General features: G+C 37.7%; 1 protein-coding gene across 5 annotated transcripts; it reads left to right on the plus strand.

Annotated features, from left to right (window-relative positions):
• Nucleotides 1–996: 996 nt before the first annotated feature.
• On the plus strand, nucleotides 997–15,396 carry MTX3 (metaxin 3). Of its 5 annotated transcripts, none has more exons than XR_013445734.1 (10): nucleotides 997–1,098; nucleotides 1,608–1,677; nucleotides 2,049–2,125; nucleotides 3,343–3,435; nucleotides 3,996–4,178; nucleotides 4,322–4,398; nucleotides 4,897–5,054; nucleotides 6,323–6,411; nucleotides 9,067–11,416; nucleotides 12,558–15,396. XR_013445734.1 is itself a non-coding variant. In XM_078067135.1 (9 exons), exons 1-9 carry the CDS (start codon nucleotides 1,018–1,020, stop codon nucleotides 9,175–9,177), a joined length of 939 nt encoding a protein of 312 aa, XP_077923261.1. In that variant the 5' UTR covers nucleotides 997–1,017; the 3' UTR covers nucleotides 9,178–15,396. The 5 variants fall into 5 exon arrangements, 3 of the variants coding, with proteins under 3 accessions (XP_077923261.1, XP_077923264.1, XP_077923263.1); XR_013445735.1 differs by lacking the exon at nucleotides 12,558–15,396 and adding an exon at nucleotides 5,433–5,529 and having other exon boundaries at nucleotides 9,067–9,101; XM_078067135.1 differs by having other exon boundaries at nucleotides 9,067–15,396.
• The last annotated feature ends 1,925 nt before the right edge of the window (nucleotides 15,397–17,321 follow it).

A 17,321-nucleotide genomic window follows, 5' to 3' on the forward strand; every position in this document is an offset into this window, starting at 1 on the left:
ATGGCACTCTGAAGGTCTATTTTCCCTCCTTGACAGTTTCTCTGAGAACAGTTTCTCTGAGAAACTGTCAGTGTGACGTCCAAAAACATTTGGTTCATGCCCACAGATTGGCTGGCTATATAATCTGTAGGGCCCAGTAGAAAAAAAAATGGAAGCCCCCTTGTTCAAAAGTTAAGAATTTCAAGACAATGGCAGCAGAACATTAAGGCAATTCTGAGCCCTTCTATGCACAGGGCCCTGTGTGACTACACAGGTCTCACATCTGCAAAGCCAGCCCTGTTCCGTCTTCAGAGAGTTTTCAGTACAGTGAAAGGCAAAAAATCTGTTATGGAATAGAAGCTACAATTTAAGTGTGTACAAGGGTCTGCAGGAATCCCGAAGTTCCTAATTCTGTAAAATCATCCCAGAGAAGGTGACAGTTAATCTCACTTTTGAGGGAGCAGTGGAAGGGAAAGGAGATATTCCAGACTGAAGAAAGGCGGAATTCATCTGACAAATTTCAGTAATAGGGTTACCTTTAAGGAGAGTGGAGCAAGTGAACATGAGGGTGACATAAGACTGAGAGTGGAAAGAAGCAAAAGCCAAATGTATGGGGTAAGGGGTTGAACAATTATTGAGTGCCTATTGTATGTCAAGTTATTTCTCCCTGTGTCATAATTTCAAACACAATAATCCTGCCTATTTTGCACATGGGCTAATTGAGGCCCAAGGTAGTAACGTTCAAAGGGTTTGGAGGACACTAGGCATCCAATAAATATTTAAGGACTACCTGGAGGATGTATCTTAAGGGCAAGGACTCTTAACGATTAGGCCAGGCTGATTCTAAGTGGGTTTTTTTTTTTTTAATTAAATTCAATTACCCAAGGTAAGTGGCTTTTAACCCCTCCACTGATCCTTGCCACGTCTCTTCACAATCCAAAGGTACTCTTCCCTCCCCCGCGCCCCGCCCCGTGTTTCAACGTGCCGGAAATTGGGCAGTTAAGTACTTCCGATGTAGCAAAGGTCGGCCCCGGCAAGATGGCGGCCCCCTTGGAAGTCAGTTGCTGGGGAGGTGGCTGGGGGCTCCCATCGGTGCACAGCGAGTCCCTGGTGGTGATGGTGAGGCCGCCTCGCGGGCCAGGGCGCAGAAAAGATGGGCGGGGCCAGAGGCGCGAGGCTGGCTGGGCCTGGTCTCCGCCGCTCGCCGCGGTTCCCTGCGGCGCTGCAGGGCCCAGAGTGGCCGGGGCGCTTCTCGCTGCACCGCACTGGGTTCCTTCTCCTGGAGTCACAGCCTGGCCTGTGACCCCGCCGAGAGCTGGCGGGAGAGTCATGGCTTTCCCGCTGGGCTCCGAGTCTTCTCAGCCTTGCAGAGCTTTTTGGGCGGTGGAATGAAAAGCCAAAGCTGGGTGCGCGCGCGCCCCGCTCTGCATCCCCCAGACCTTTGGGAAAAACAAAGTCCCCGAAAGATGGGTAGCTGGCGCGCGGGTCCTCGGCTAGACAGCCGGAGGGGGACACAGCCCGCGTGTCAGGCATTTTTGCTTTAGGGGGACCAGGCTGTAAAGTAAAGCTGCTCTGAAGATTTGCAGTACGTACTCAGTCTAAATGTTTTATTGCAAACTTTGTTTCAGGCTTACGCCAAATTTTCTGGTGCACCCTTGAAAGTCAATGTCATAGATAAAACCTGGAGAGGTTCAAGAGGTACAGTGTAAACATTTAATACACCTTTCTCCTCTTTTTTTAAGTGACACCCCCCCCCCCCGAATTTAAAGCTGTGAGGCATATAGCCATAGAGTACCTTGGGATTTTAGTTTCTTCTTACCATGACCTTGGCTGTATGTTGCTTACGGTTTGATCATTCTGAGTAATACTTTAAAATACAAGCCAGATCGATGGAAATTACGAGAAATGACAATGTTCTCCAGAACTGCTTTGCGAAATTGCAAAAAACTAAGATGAGCTTAACTCATTTTCCCCCTCCAAATGTGCAATTAGTATAGTTTTTAGGGGGTCGGAATCTCTTCAGAGGAAATAGAAACGTTTCCTAGTATGTAAACTGTTTTTGATTATAGGAGATGTACCAATTTTGACAACTGAAGACAACATCGTTTCTCAGCCTGCAAAAATACTAAACTTTTTAAGAAAACAGGTGGGTGGTTCCTTTTTAACATGTTCCCTGCATGTTACTTAAAAACAACAGAAACAAAAACATTGTAAAGTTTTTTTTTTTAATTCTTTTTTTTCATTTAAAAAATTTTTTTATTGTTATGTTAATCCCCATACATTACATCATTAGTTTTTGATGTAGTGTTCCATGATTCATTGTTTGTGCATAACACCCAGTGCTCCATGCAGAACGTGCCCTCCTCAATACCCATCACCAGGCTAACCCATCCTCCTACCCCCCTCCCCTCTAGAACCCTCAGGTTGTTTTTCAGAGTCCATCGTCTTTCATGGTTCTTCTCCCTAATTCTTTTTTTTTTTTTTAAACCAAATCAGATAATTGGAGATACCTTAGGTTTGATATAAAACTAGACTTGAGAATTGCTGCTCTGACTCATGAGTTGTATTGTGATTTGAAAGTCATATAGTGAGGTATACTCAATTTATACTTTCATGTATTTTTTTGGATTTGATTGAAGTTTAGACATAAGCAGATTCAACAAAGCCATCTTCACTCTTATGCTTATTGATATGATTGTCAATTTAGTCACAAAGCTGCTACACACTTTGTGCTGCAGATGACATCTGAGTTCCCACCAACTAGCAACTATTTTATTTTTAAAGAACACTTAACTGGAGAGTTGCAATTAAATGTTTCATGAAGTAATGTATCTAAAATGTGTGAGCATGTAAAGATTTGTATAATGTATCTAGAATATTTAAACATGTAAAGACTTCTATAAATACCAAAGTTATAATTGGTTTTGCCAATACTTTTCTTAAAAAAATAAGTCCTCTGTCAACAAAATTTAGAACTGTTTTAAATTGGGGGTTTTTCTTTCTTATGGGGAAAAAATGCAACCAATTAGAACTTCTTCCTTATTGTTAAAAATAGTAACTTCTATTTATTAAGTTTGTACTATATGCCATGCACTAAACTAAACTAGCTCATAAACAATCACTGCATAATAGCAATTAACAAAAAAAGCACAATATTTATTGACCTTACTGTGTGTGTGATGTTGTGCTAAGAGCTTTATTTGCATTAAGCAGCATTTGTCACTGAATTTGTATGTATCATTCTGCTTTTTAATATCATATTTGCCATTTTTGAGGAAGAATAGGAATCTTAACTTTATTTAGCCTCACTGTTTTGGGATGCCCTTGACTTCTCAAGTTTCTTGGTTTTATATTTTTTAATAGAAATATAATGCTGATTATGAACTCTCAGCAAAACAGGGGGCAGATACACTGGCTTACATTGCTCTCATCGAAGAGAAGCTTCTTCCTGCAGTGGTGAGCATTGGTATTGTAGTGACCTACAAAAAATATACTTCAGTCTGTTTAGAAGGAACATAATGAAAAAGGCTTAAGAGAGGAAATTTCATTTATGTATTAATCTTGATTCTTTTACGTTACTGTGAAACTGGATTGTTAGACATTCAACTAAGACATGAAACAATGAAGTGAAAGATAATGTCATTTTGGAAATAAAAATTATTTATGGAAGATGGAGTTTGTTGCTCCCATGTATAGAATTTAGCTAACTCTAATTCATTCATTCGATAAATATTTATTGAGTGCATATGTGCCCGGCCTTGTTTTGGGTGCCTGGGATATAGCAATCAACAAATTCATGTATTTAAAATCTTGTTTTATCCTTGAGTCATTCTAATTGGGAAAGTTGTATGAAGCCACTTTATACAAAGATATTGATAAAAAAACTTTCACTTTGATTGGATGACCTTTCTTTTAATAAAAGAACATGCTTGTAGTGGGTTTGATTTTGGGTTTTTTGTTTGTTTTTGTTTGGTTTGGTTTTGTTTGGATTTTAGTTGTTTTTGTTTGTTTTGCAGCTTCACACATTCTGGGTTGAGAGTGACAATTACTTTAGTGTGACAAAGCCATGGTTTGCTTCACGAATTCCTTTTCCCTTGAGTTTGATCCTGCCTGGAAGGATGTCTAAGGGAGCACTAAATAGAATTCTTCTGACCAGAGGAGAGCCTCCCCTTTACCACCTCCGAGAAGTGGAAGCTCAGGTATGGTTGGGATTACTTTCAAAGCAAGGGCCCTCCAGAGGAGGGACAAGAGAGACAGCAGAGATGAACATACCTAAATGCCTGCCTAAAAGGAGTTCTAGAGCATCCTTCCTACTTTTGAGTTGTAATTTCATCCTTATTAGATATACAGAGATGCCAAGGAGTGCCTAAATCTTCTGTCAAACAGATTGGGAACATCTCAGTTTTTCTTTGGAGATACGTGAGTGCATTCCCTTACAAATCATTTTGATGTTTTGTATGCATATAGTCAATGAACAGTAACCTAAAGCAAGTCCTCTTGCCCCCCCCTTTTATGAGTGTTTTACTTTAAAAAAAAAAGATTTAATGGATTACTCTAGTAAACTTTTTCTGTCCATGGTAATCAAACATTGACTCAGTATGCTATCTGTGTGAATTTAAAATATCTAAGGCTATTCCCACCCTGTCTCCTATCTGTATGTAACACTTGTGAGTAAAAATGCATCTTTAATGTATAACTTTTCTTCTAAATAAAATAAATGGTTAGAATATCAAAAAAAACTACTGAATAAAACCTTCATTACATCATTTTTATAAGCTAAAATGTGTAGTAAACCTTTTAAAAGGCTATATCGTATACTCCAGAATTGGCAAATGTATTTGAGAAAAAATATTTTTAACATAATCCCAAGTTAATATTTTCTTATGTGTTTTTAAAAAATCCTTAATTTATTTTTAGGCCATCTACCTTGGATGCATATGTGTTTGGTTTCCTCGCACCTCTTTATAAAGTACGCTTTCCTAAAGTTCAGTTACAAGAACATTTGAAACAGCTCTCCAACCTGTGCCGCTTCTGTGATGACATCCTGAACAGTTATTTTAGGCTTAGTCTTGGAGGTAAGCTGGCTTCTCTTCAGCTAATCTGTGTTTGCATAGAATATCTGCATATCCTCCTACGGACGTGTAAGCAAAATTAATGACTTATTGAATAAATTTGTGTATTATCTTTAAATGTTGAATTATAGCACTTGAAACAGTTGCATTTTTCCAAATTTATTCCCATGTGTTCTACTTTAAACAGAGAAATAGATATTTGCCTTTTGTCTATTCTTCTAGATTTTATACATTTCTTTCCTCTTGTTCTTCTTTAAATATTGCCCCTTTAAAGTGGATCATTTTCTTCTAAAAGTTAACCACAGGTATTTATTGAGTCCCTGTTGAAAGATAGCATTTATCCTAATGCAAATGGGCAATTATTTTAAATGTTGCTTCTAGCATTTTCCTGCATGAACAGAAATCAGCAGCAGATTGATTTGGGTGAGGTACACTCCCATGATTCCACTACTTGAAAACTGATTGCATCAGACTGGAGGTATTGTAAATAGAGGGTACCCGTTACTTAGGATATGATTCCTTGGGAGTGTGGGGCCTTGTGCTTAAGTGATCAGGATACGAAAGCTGTATTGGGAGAGTTGGCAGAAATTGTCCTTTTAAGAAACAGAAGTTACAAGGATAACTGGTTTAGGGACAGTTTATTTTTCAGGGTGGGTTATGTGTTTTAGAGAAAGAGGGGTTAGCATTTTGAGAGTCATGAAACTAAGTAACTTGCAGCCTTGTTACTCTGGAACAGTGATTAGCAAACCTGGCTAGAGGACGAATACAGAATCTTGGCTCCGATGTCCAATTTACTGAATTAGAATCTCATAGGGATGGAGCCCAGGAATCTGTATTTTTTAAGTCCCTCCAAATACTGTGGATGCCTGGTTGATAGCTATTTGGGAGTCGCTGCCTTAGAAAGCTATCCCAGTCGTTGTGACTAAGGGCTTATTTGGTATGAGTGGGGAGAAGGAACAACTCAAATTGGAGAAGGAAGTGAGGACTGCTGTGCTCTTTTACTAATTACTTTGGCCAACTGTGTACACTTGGCTGTCTGCTTAATAAACAAATTTAGTCTTTTGGTTTAGGATTTGGTGTTGGAGCATTACTATCCCTCTTAACTTTGCCTTTGAACCAATAATGGTTTTTCACTTTGCCTGGTTTTATTTATTTATTTTTGGTGGGCGGCGTACTTGGGAGGGTGGATAGACTCAAAATTCTTTCAGTCTAAACAGCTTTAAAGACTTTCAAAATTTTCTGTCTTTCTGATTTCTGTCCTGGCTTCTTAGGCATCTCTCCTGCTGGACAAGAAACGGTAGACGCAAATCTGCAGAAACTCACACAACTTGTAAATAAGGAATCCAACTTGATTGAAAAGGTCAAGTTTATTTCAATCATTATTTTATAGTAGTTTAGTATTTTCCTTTCTGAAATTAATAGTATACCTTTAATTATAAAGTTAATATGCATTAACTTTACCCTCTTAGCTTTTTTTAAGAGCTTATTTTTTCATTAAGCTGCTCAAATATACATTTATTAAAGTTGTTCATAATATAGTGTTTCAAAGCCAGTAGTGGCCTGATTACTTTGATAGTGGTATTGGGTTTACTTTTACCACATAATTAGTAATTTTTCAAATTAGGAGACTCAAAAGTCTGGCCTTAAAAAAAGAAGACAAAATCAGAACACTTCTTGCTTGTCTGTTTCTGTCTCTGAAGGTTAACCTGTCTTGAGATCATAAGCACCTGTGCTTGTCCTTTCTTATTATTAGCACTATGATGTCTTTTTCTTTCTTCTACTTAAACTGTGTTATTTTTTCTCCTTCCTTTCCTTCTCTGTTCTAAATGTTGCCTATGGTTTTTCATCAGTGGGGTTATTTTGCCACTTTGGGGTTGCTTATTTGATGAGAGAGAGATATTGAGGAAGTAGGTAGGGGAGATAGCCAGTAATGGAAATTTTAAAGGTGATTCTAATTGAAAAAATACAAGAGAGTTAGGCATTTTTCCCCCAAGTGTCTGATAAACTTGCTTTTTTTCTTATACCAGTGAATGATACTTCATTCTTTCACTAACTAATGAGGCACTGTGGCCTAATACTGGTTCGCAGTTTCTGAGGTCTCAGTAACTGGCACCGTGTTGTGTGAGCTTTATGAGTTGTCTCATTGGATCCTCACAATAGCCTGGTGCACAGCTACTCTATCAGCCTGCTTTTCAGATGAGGACACTGAAGCTTCAAGAGTTGTGTACGTCCCCTACCCAGGGTCGTTCAGGGGGCTAGGGGCAGAGAGGGGATTGGAACCCTGGAGACTGGATTCCAGCATGGGCTCTGCAGATAGTCAGCTGCAAATGAGGGAAATACATGGAATTCTGAATCCAGCACTAGTAGTACTAGTAGCTAGAAACCTCTGCCACTCTCTGTAATGTCCGTTCTGTTTCTTGTTATAGTATTTCATGTATTGTTAGAACATGAGAAGTGAGTAGGACCGAGCAGTAAAGCTGTAAAAGACCAGTACTAAAGTTTAGGTGGGCTGACTGCACGCCAAGTTTATCTTCTTAGCCCAACTCAGTCAATCCCTTGAGAGGAACTATATTGAGTGTTAAGTGTAGGTAGTGGAAAGATTATTCGGATTGTTTTAGACACTTAACTGCTAGATGAGGGCCATCCAGTAGAGTTTTCATTTTCTCTATGTGGCAAATTCATGACAGCCATGTAGAGGGAACCACGAGATATCTGCCTGTGCAGAAAGCGCACCCAAGACGCCCTGTGACCACTTTGTACACTTCCACCTTGGGTCATCATCAATATACGAAAGTTCCCTAACTCTAAACCGGGCGCTCTCCTTTCCACCCCTGTTTCATATCTGCTCTTCAGTATGGTTCACTGTTGGCTATAAGATGTTAGAGCAACAAATGCTATTGGCTACTACAGTTCACCATTTGGACAGAAAATCTAGAGCTTAAAAAAAGAAAGAGTAATATTTGAGGAACTTAGTTCTTGCAAGAAAAAAGCATGACAACACAACTGATTCAAGTCGTTCACTGGGAATACTTTTTTCCATTGGAAAATTAAAAGTTAATCTTTTATTCCCTTTGCTTTCCTGTAAGTTGCATGTATCTCTGCTGAGACATTTCCTCTGTGCTATATAAGAGCATCTGGAGAAGATAAGAGAGAGTTTTGCTCTGCACATGCTCAAAACTCTAGAAAAGCCTACTTTTAAAGTGGGTAATCAGATGCTATATGCTGTTGGTTTGGTATCCTTGGTGGTGGCTGCTTTCAAGTCTCCTGAAGTTGAGCTGACAGAGAACTCAACACCAGGCTATGAACCTTGCACTCTCTTTGTGGGCCCCCTGCTTAAAGGTAGCTTCCTAAGGTCTGACTCGGGTTCTAAATAATCCCTCTCCTAGTGTTTCCAGGGATGCTAATGTCCTCCTGAGGGGAGTGAAGGTCATTTTCACTGAGGCACTGAGGTCTAATTGAAAGAACAATAGTATTGGAATAAGAAGACCTGGGCTCTAATTTCAACTCATGATACTAGCTTTGCAACCTAATGCAAATTTCTTAACCTTTCTGAGCTCCGTTTTGCTAATATGCAAAATAGGGAATGATCATCTTCCATTTTGCCTTCACAATCGTGTTGGGAAGATCAAAAGAAGTATTGTACATGAACATAATTTCTACACTGGGGAGCTCGGTGTATCAGAAGTATTGCTTTTACACTTACTATTGGAAGACCTCTTAAATCAAGTTGTGATCTGGTTGAGTTCAGTAGAATATTCATTGTATGGAATTACTATAATTTGTGAAGGCATCAAAGATGAGCAATATTGCTTTTATACATATACTGAGTTAGCTGGTATTTGAGGTACAACATTTCACATTCCCGAGCGATTATTTGTAAGAAAAAGGTTTCTCAAGCAGTCCTGGAACCATAAGGTTCTGTACTCTTCTAGGCTGTAGTTTGGACGGGGAGACCACCGTCCACATAAGTGGTGCCACAGCCATTAGTCAGATGTACCTTTTGTACATTCCACAGATGGATGACAATCTTCGCCAAAGCCCTCAACTTCCTCCCCGGAAACTGCCGACACTTAAATTGACTCCAGCAGAAGAAGAAAGTAATTCCTTACAACGGCTATCACCCTGACACTCATTACGCTTTGTGTCCAAAGTCATATGATTGTTGCAGTCATCTCTTACACTACATGTGTGAAGGCAAAAAGAAAACGCCATTAGTAGGTATAAGGAAGGCTCTAAAAAGAAACTTTCTATGACATCTAGTTTCTCTTAATTAGGAAGCTTGTATTTTAGCTTGGCAATGCACTTTAGATAACATCAGAGTGAATGCTAAATGAACTTGGGGGTAAAAAACCACACTGTACTGTATATTTAAAACAAAAAAACAAAAAAACCCTGCCTTAATCTTGGCAGATTTTTGCCTTTAGTTCACATGTTGCTGACCAAAAGCTACAATTCTGTTCTGAATGTGCACTTACTTATTCAAGTTAATTTATTAATTTAGTTTTCTTAGAACAGTTTGAATATCTAATATGTGGCTCTTTGAGGCTTTTTTCTTCTGTTTAGAAATTTGACGCCAATTTTAGACATTAGGAAAATGTAATATTCTAGTATTCTATTTACTTCAGTAGAAAAGCCTGTATTTAAACAGCAACGAGGAATGTGCTTAATTATGCTCTCAGAAGTGTAATCTTTTGGGGGATCAGTACTATATATATATGTCTGAGATATATATATGTATCAAAGGTGGTTACATACAATATTCATCTGACTATATGCACTTCACTAGAACATTGGTATTTGCTGATGTGTTCAATATAAGGCTAGCAAGGACTCTCTTAGTTTATCGGACCAATGGCAGCTTTAGACCTATGTATTTGTAGTACATTTTTAACTCTAGTCCTCTCTTTCTTGGATTAATTTCAGGAGAACTGAGTGTGTTGGTCATCATTTATTATGTCAGGCTGTAAAGTCTTACTGAAATTTGCCCAATTGTCAGACACTGCTCGGCTACAGTAATAGAAAGACCTACTGTGTGCCTGGACCAAGTTCACCATGCTTGGACCAGTGTTCTTTCTTAAGAAGACTGTCACATAGTCAAAAGCTTTATGGCAACTTATTATTTTCCATGTAGTTTAACTACAGTTTAAGGATCTAATGGAATATTCGGAAATAGCAGTAGTTTTTAAAGAATATTTTCTATTTATTGGTTGCCGACCTGTTAAAGGATTTGCTGTGCAGGTGATTTTACTTATAACAGAATCGCTCTAATTTTAGTGGCTGAGGTGCTTCTGTTGTCCTAAAACCACTTCTGGGGTTTTTAAAATATAGGATCATGTTTTTGATTAGTGTCTCAAAAGATTACTGTGGTGCTCAGCAAATCTTGTCACGTCATGCAGAAACCCCCATGTTAAGAAAACAGCTTTGTAGTCAAGAGACTCACCTAATTTGAGCTCAGTGGAGCTCAGCTGTGTTTGACCTAAATCCTCCCAATTTGTTCTGTATTTAGGTAGCTGTGGATGCAGGAGTCTTTAAGTCATTGTAAATATTTTTTCTTGGAAGTTTTAATTAAATGAGAAACAAGGTAGTCTTCAAAATCTTGTTCATCTGTTTGGATGTATTTAGGGAAAGTAACTAATGAGTTTCACATTACGTCTGCAATGGGTTTGTGTGTTTTGTATTAATATTCTATTAGATTCCAGCAATCCAAAATCTGTATGACTATTCTATACTGAAAATCATGACCATAGGACTTCATCGTCCTCTGGGATTGATATATATTGGAAAAGGGTGTTTAACACATTAATCAGACATCTGTTTATGCTTTAGTTAGGGTTGGTCATTTTCAATTATGATTTATATTAAGCCTTCCAAGAAGCATTTGAAGTGGCTTAAAATTGTCAAACATAAATAAAACAGGACAATTAAAATTAGTTTTGGGAAAAATAAAAAAGGGGGGAGAAGGAGCTATACCGACCCTAACGGATTCTAAAATCAAACGGTAAATTTAACTCCCAGGTTTCTCCATGGGCACAAAAATAATACTGGCTTATGTAAAGTTTTCTGTCAATAAAACTACTAATATCCATGCTAAGGAAAATGTGTTTAAATTTTTATAAGAATGTAGAGATCGTGTTCTTATGACACAGAATTCAGCCAATAAGCGTACTGTAATGTTTCACGTGTTGAAAGTTTAATCAGAAGATAGCATTTTAGAATAACATATTTGTCATTTTTTATAGAAAAGACAGCTGTAAATATGATTTACTTCCTTTTGGTCATTCCTGCTTTGAATTACCTTTAGCCTTGCACTACATAGGCTAGGATGTTTCCAGACTACCTTTCCTAGGACGCAAAATGTGATTTAGGTAAGTGAGTGTTTATACGTTGGGCTACTTAGTTGAGCATTTTTGGGATAAGCCAACAAGATGCCAGGAAATTATAACTGAGCATAAAGCACTCCAGGGATGAGACACACAGCTAGGAAGCTCTTAGAAAGGAACAACTTTCCAGATTGGGCAGTGAGCTTGTGATCAGCCTGTCAGGATATGCTTTGGGTAAAGTTTGAGTTTCTGAGATAAATGGTCCACAGTGTTTAACAAAATACTGTGAGCTACTTTCTTTAGGACATGATGGTGGAATATGACCAAAGGGACTATGTTTGTGTTTATATTTGTTGCTAGTATAAGATTAGAAAATCGGTCAGATAATTCCCATAAGATAAAGATCCTCCATCAACAAACTGCCATCAGTCATCCATAAGACTGACCATTTCTTTGAACACTAAAGACACTGTAAAGAGCATTGAGGAGAGTCATTCCTTCACAGTGGTTTTTTCCCCTACAAAGATTGGCACTGACAAATTTCACCTTAGGTATGTTTGTATTATTTTGGGGGTACTAGAGAATTCAAAATTTTTACAATAAATCCAAAGCATTTTGATTTGCATTTGCAATTTCTATTCATTTAATATTGCTAGATTTTAACATGAAGGAATAAGGGAGCTTATTTCAATCACAGCTAAGTTACAATTTTCAAAAGAGGCAGAAATTGGTAACAGTGATAGAATCTCAGAAAACCAATTTTTTAAGGTGCCTTCATGTGATAAAAGTGGTTTTTGAAGTCAGCAGTATGTTTTCCTAGAGCCTCTTCCAAGAACATACATTCATCAGGCCTATTAGATTTTTTGACAGTTTTCCATAAACTGTCAAAAGTGTTAACCCTTTAAAACCAAAGTATAAATACTTAAAGACAAGAAGCTGAGTGATGGATATACAGTCTCTGTATTATTTTTGGAACTTCTTGTGAGTCTATATTTCAAAATAAAAGGGTTTTAAAAAATAAATTTATCTACATAAACTATGATTTAAATCTAATGATTTAAACATAGTATTTAGTATTCAATTCCAAATACATAATATAAATTAAATATAATTTACTTCCTTAAGTTTAAAGAACACCTCAGGTTTGTAATGAATGATTATCTAAAGATTTGTTTTGCCTTACCAGAAAAGAAAAAACAACAACCTAAAACCAAGAACTCCATTTCCCTATAAAATATCCTATGATTTTATATTTGTAGTAGTATCTTCTTCCTGTGGTACCTGGGTTTACTTTTTAGGAAAAATACATTAAAAAAAGTTCTGTGTCTTCATGTGGTGGTAGTGCTTTGCTTTGCCGTGTTCTCTCTAATTATACAGTGTGTCAAGACGTACGCTAGGACTGTGCTTTAATGAAGAAAGTGCAGCATGTGTCTGTTTTTTGTTCTAAGCTCATAGGGATTTAGTAATTGACTTTGTCTTGGTTTGGTTATTTATATAATTGAAATCCTGAGCAGAGCCACTGAGTATAATTTGGGTTTTGATTATGGTCTTTTGTATATGTTGTTGGCATTAAGAATTATCTTTTGCCTTTTTTTTTCTTGTCCAGCTCTGTGGAATTTACATTTGCTCTTCAATGTTTTCATATTTCTTAAATAGATTATTAAGAAATTTGTTGTTAATTACATGAACTAAAGGTTTGTAATGCTGTTACCCTCAAAGGTTTAACTGAAGTGTCATTAGAGCTTCAAAGGGCTGATTTTCACAGAGAGTAAAGATGAAGTTTTGGGTTTTTTTAAGGGTTTGCAAAATATTTTAGCCCCTGTTGGGACATAGTTAGGGTTTACTAGGAAGCCCAAAATCTTGTTGGGATGTTGTGTTTGCTAGAAGCCCAGGTTACCAACCCTAGACTTAAAACCACTGCGATTGAGGTGGAGAGGTATTCTCAGAATCAAAAAGCATACAGAAATTATTTGTGCCAGATGAGGAGGCCCATGATTGCTAATGAGAATTAACATTCTTGAATAATGATATAAGAAAGGGTCACTTTGAGCTGGGGGAATGTTATGATAGAAGAATATTCTTAGCAAAACAAAATAGTTTCTTTAAAAAAAAAAATGACAGGAAAACAAGTCTTTTTGTATCCTGATTATATTAATTTGAAATTATACTGTAAGATTTTTTAAAAACCATCTTTTAGTTCCTTGGAAAGGAGGTGTGTTTGGCAGATTATATTGTTATTATGTGAATAGAGGGTTCTATGGCCAAATAAGTTTGGGAAATGCTCGGTTAAGTTACTATAGGCTTTTCTGAACCTTTGTGTGGTTTCAGTCTCCGAGAAGGGCCTGTATTGTAGACGCTATTTCCCTGATTTATTGTATTTGGTTTCGGGGTTTTTTGTTTGTTTGTTTTGTTTTTAAAGTAGGTGTCTTCTGGGATTTGTATTCTGAGGAATATACTTAGGGAAATGCTGCCCTGGAGTGTTTTTGCTTGTTGGTGCTAATTGCAAAGGTTTGCTGTTGTCAGGTGCCCCTCTAGTGAGTGGTGATAAAAAAAATGGGAAGATAGGTTAGGACTTCCTTGGACCATGCAGTTGGGGGCGGTGCGTGGGTTTAAACAGTTTGGTTATTTAGGCACATGTGAGGCCCCTGGTCAGTCCCAGTCCCCAGCCCCTTTCCCTAGAATCCCAGCTGGCTTGGAACAGCTGTACAGAGAACGCAGCAGCTTTTAGGCGTCTCCGAGACAGAGGGAGCCAACTTGGAATTCCAGAACAAATTTCCAAATCATTTTTGGCTGTACTTTAAAAGTGCCAAAAAGGTGATGGGATTAAAGTCACATATAAGCTGCTTATTTTATACATATATAAATATACATACATATATATGTGTGTATAGACACACACTGTTGTAGGAAGTTTACAGTTGCTTCAGTGACAAAGCAAAAGAAATTTAATATTTTCAAGTTCTATTCTAGTACTGAAGCCATGTTCTAAACAAGGATTGTATGTTTGTGTGTAGATTTTCTAGGATGAGGGTTTACAGTTTTCATTAAATTCTAGTGGTTTCTATATCCTAAAAAATTTAAACATCACTAGACCTCCAAATTTCAGAGGACTATGTGTATTTGATTTCATTTCAAAGTATAAAACTGGATCACTAATCAGGTGTAAGAATGCCCTTTGTTTCTTCTCTGCAGTGTGTACGGTTGCATATTTGGAGCTTCACACTTTGGATGTATATTTGATAGAAAGCTTGCCTTTGGTCTTGAGTTGTGTAATGGTGAACATCTAGCCACGTGAAAAGCGGTTGGATCTTTGTTCAGATTCTTTAGTTTTCCTCGTGCAGATTCAGAGAAATGCCTTTTCATCATTTACTTTACGTATCCCAGATTCTTGGAAATCAAGAAAAATGACTTGCTAGAGTTTGCATCAGTCCTCAGCGAGTCATGCACTATAGAGAGGGTTGTGCTGACCACTCGTTCTTTGGACTGCAGGCTGCTTCTCTTGCAATGCTGGTGTCTCTTTCTCAGAGAAGGAAGGCTGTACCCAGGCTTTTATGTTAATTGCATAAAGATGAGCTTTATTCCGCTTTTGACTCGATGTTTTAGTTTGTATAATAGGAAATAACATGTTTCCATTTTTCTATTCATCTTGAAATGGAAATTTGAGGTGTTTCTAATGTAACTTTGGCTTTCTAGAAGAATGACAGCAAAGAAGATTAAGAAATATCTGTGTACACATACTGGTTTTGTTCCACCAAGCCTATCTTTGGTAAATATTTTAAACATCTATACTGGTATACAAATACTATAGTTTTGTTGTAAAGTAAACATCTTAAAATAAGCAATGTTGGTCATTATTTAAATATTCTAGTCATGCCTAGTGTGAATATATTTTACTCAGAGATTATGTATAAATACCCAGAAGTGGTAATGATGATCAATGTTGTAAAGAACTTATTCTGATAAATAAGAAACTGGATATAATGTCAAAATAGCTATTTTCACAATAAAATCTCAAATTGCCTGAATGTTTATTTCTCATTTAAGGTTATTTATTCCTTGAGGTAAATATTTTCATTGGAAAGAATATTTGAGTGGTTGAAAGTGGTTATTCAGTGCTGGGAGTGAACTCAATAGGAGGCTGTTCTTTATAAAATGTTTATTCTTTCTATGATGAGTTGAGATCCCTTGTGCTCTTTTTACCCCATGCTGAGGCAGGTTAGAGGCTGCTCGCTCAGCCACCGGTATGCAAATGACTCAGCTCACACAATTTTTCAGGGCTACCGTTAGCTCATCCCTTTGGCCCTATAAGTTTCTCTTAAATTTTCCCTTTTGCCCACCTATACAGTCCAGCGATGTTCCATGTAACTGAATGGAAGACATACACTGAGGAAAAATGCAGTTTTGGTGAGGGGCTGGGGTACGTGTGAGGGGGAAGATATTCATGTTTCTTTGCTGCCCCTCCCTTTATAAATGGGGTAGGATATATGGGTATAGAGAACCCTGTTAGAACTTTAGTCAAGTAAAGGCAGCTTCCCTGAGGGGTGAGTGTCTTTGTTAGTAGAATTAATTTTTTTTTAATTGAGTATAACTTACATATAGTAAAATGTGTCGATCTTCCAAATAGAGGTGTCAGCTATGTAAGTATTTCTCTCACACGAAAAGCTGGCTACATCATTGTTGATACTTCTATCCCCAAAGAACACAAATCTTAACTGCATATGGACTTTAGGTTCTAGGTGGAAGGTTCCTGGGTAAATTGAGGTGGTTAGTAATGCTTTCTGCAAGAGAGCAGGAAAGAAGAGTTGCTACTGTGGAATAATGGAGGAACGAGAACTATTTGGAGTTCTAAAGCTGAGAACCACACAACAAAGATCTCCAGAAATTTTGCTTCTTAATTGCTCAGCTCAGAGGTTTGGCTTTGGTCTAGGGTTGTTTGGGGACTATTAGTATGATGGCCTTCAGTGGATGGTAGACTATGACATAAACCGTGCTCTCTTTTTCCTTTGCCACAATAGCAGCTATCTGTAGGAAAACTTTTAAGTTTCACCATATTGGGATCTTTTCCTAAGCGCATCTTCATAGGAGAAACACTGAGATAAAAGGGAACCAGTAAGATCACTAAGTGTGGCAGAATATGTTTGAGACAAGCATATATGACAACAAGAAGGAAGGCGTTGGGGAGGAATATAAGGATTTGTCTTACTCAAAAGCATCTTGTCATTAAGTTCCTAGGTGTAGAGAAAGGAGAAACTAGTCCCTTCTTGGTCAGACAAGAGCTTCAGGAGAAAGAATGAGAAACCATGCTTCATTTCTCCAGGTACATTAGTCAGCCTCCTGGATTGCGTGAGACATCTGTGGTGAAGACATGAAGACAGCTGTGCATATCGAAGACATTTCTAAGCAACTTGAGGCTCCAAAATTGTTCTTTTCCAAGTGAGACAGAGGCTATTCTATTTATCCTACTTTTTGAGTAAGCAAGTGAAAACAAAAGGAGAAATTTAACATTTATAAATACAATGAAGGCTTGGTTCCTCAGATCCTACTTCAGGGAAGGTGGTGCTTTTAATTCACATTTTGAAAAAGGAAATCTTTTGGTATAGAAGAAAGTATGACATTGTCCAAATATCACAGTTAAGACCAAACAGATTTCAGTTTAAGTTAAATGCGTAAAGCTAACCGACTTATCTGAAGACTCTCAGCTTGTGCCTATTCTGATATGTGTCCCAGTTTTCTCCAGGAGGGGGGAAATTGCCTTTTTCATTTAGTGAACATGATTTAGTTTGTATTACATATAACAGCCAATTCACAGGGTGACTACTGCTAAAACAGGTCAGTAAGGCTAGAAAAAAGTGTGAAGGGATATAGTAGGTGCAAAAATGAGGAGGAAAAAAAACCCAAGAGAAAGAAACTCTAGAAATGATGTCACTGGGGCTCGGGGGATCAAGCTGGA

The sequence above is a fragment of the Halichoerus grypus genome, chromosome 2 (genome assembly GCF_964656455.1).
Source record: "Halichoerus grypus chromosome 2, mHalGry1.hap1.1, whole genome shotgun sequence".
In the NCBI taxonomy this organism is placed as follows: Eukaryota; Metazoa; Chordata; class Mammalia; order Carnivora; family Phocidae; genus Halichoerus; species Halichoerus grypus.

What these genes read in the sequence shown, in the direction of transcription:
- MTX3 (XM_078067135.1), top strand. Translation starts at nt 1,018, where the DNA reads ATGGCGGCCCCCTTGGAAGTCAGTTGCTGGGGAGGTGGCTGGGGGCTC. An exon ending in CAGTTTTTCTTTGGAGATAC is followed by an intron (nt 4,399 to 4,896) that starts GTGAGTGCATTC and finishes ATTTATTTTTAG; the next exon opens with GCCATCTACCTTGGATGCAT. An exon ending in TTTTAGGCTTAGTCTTGGAG is followed by an intron (nt 5,055 to 6,322) that starts GTAAGCTGGCTT and finishes CTGGCTTCTTAG; the next exon opens with GCATCTCTCCTGCTGGACAA.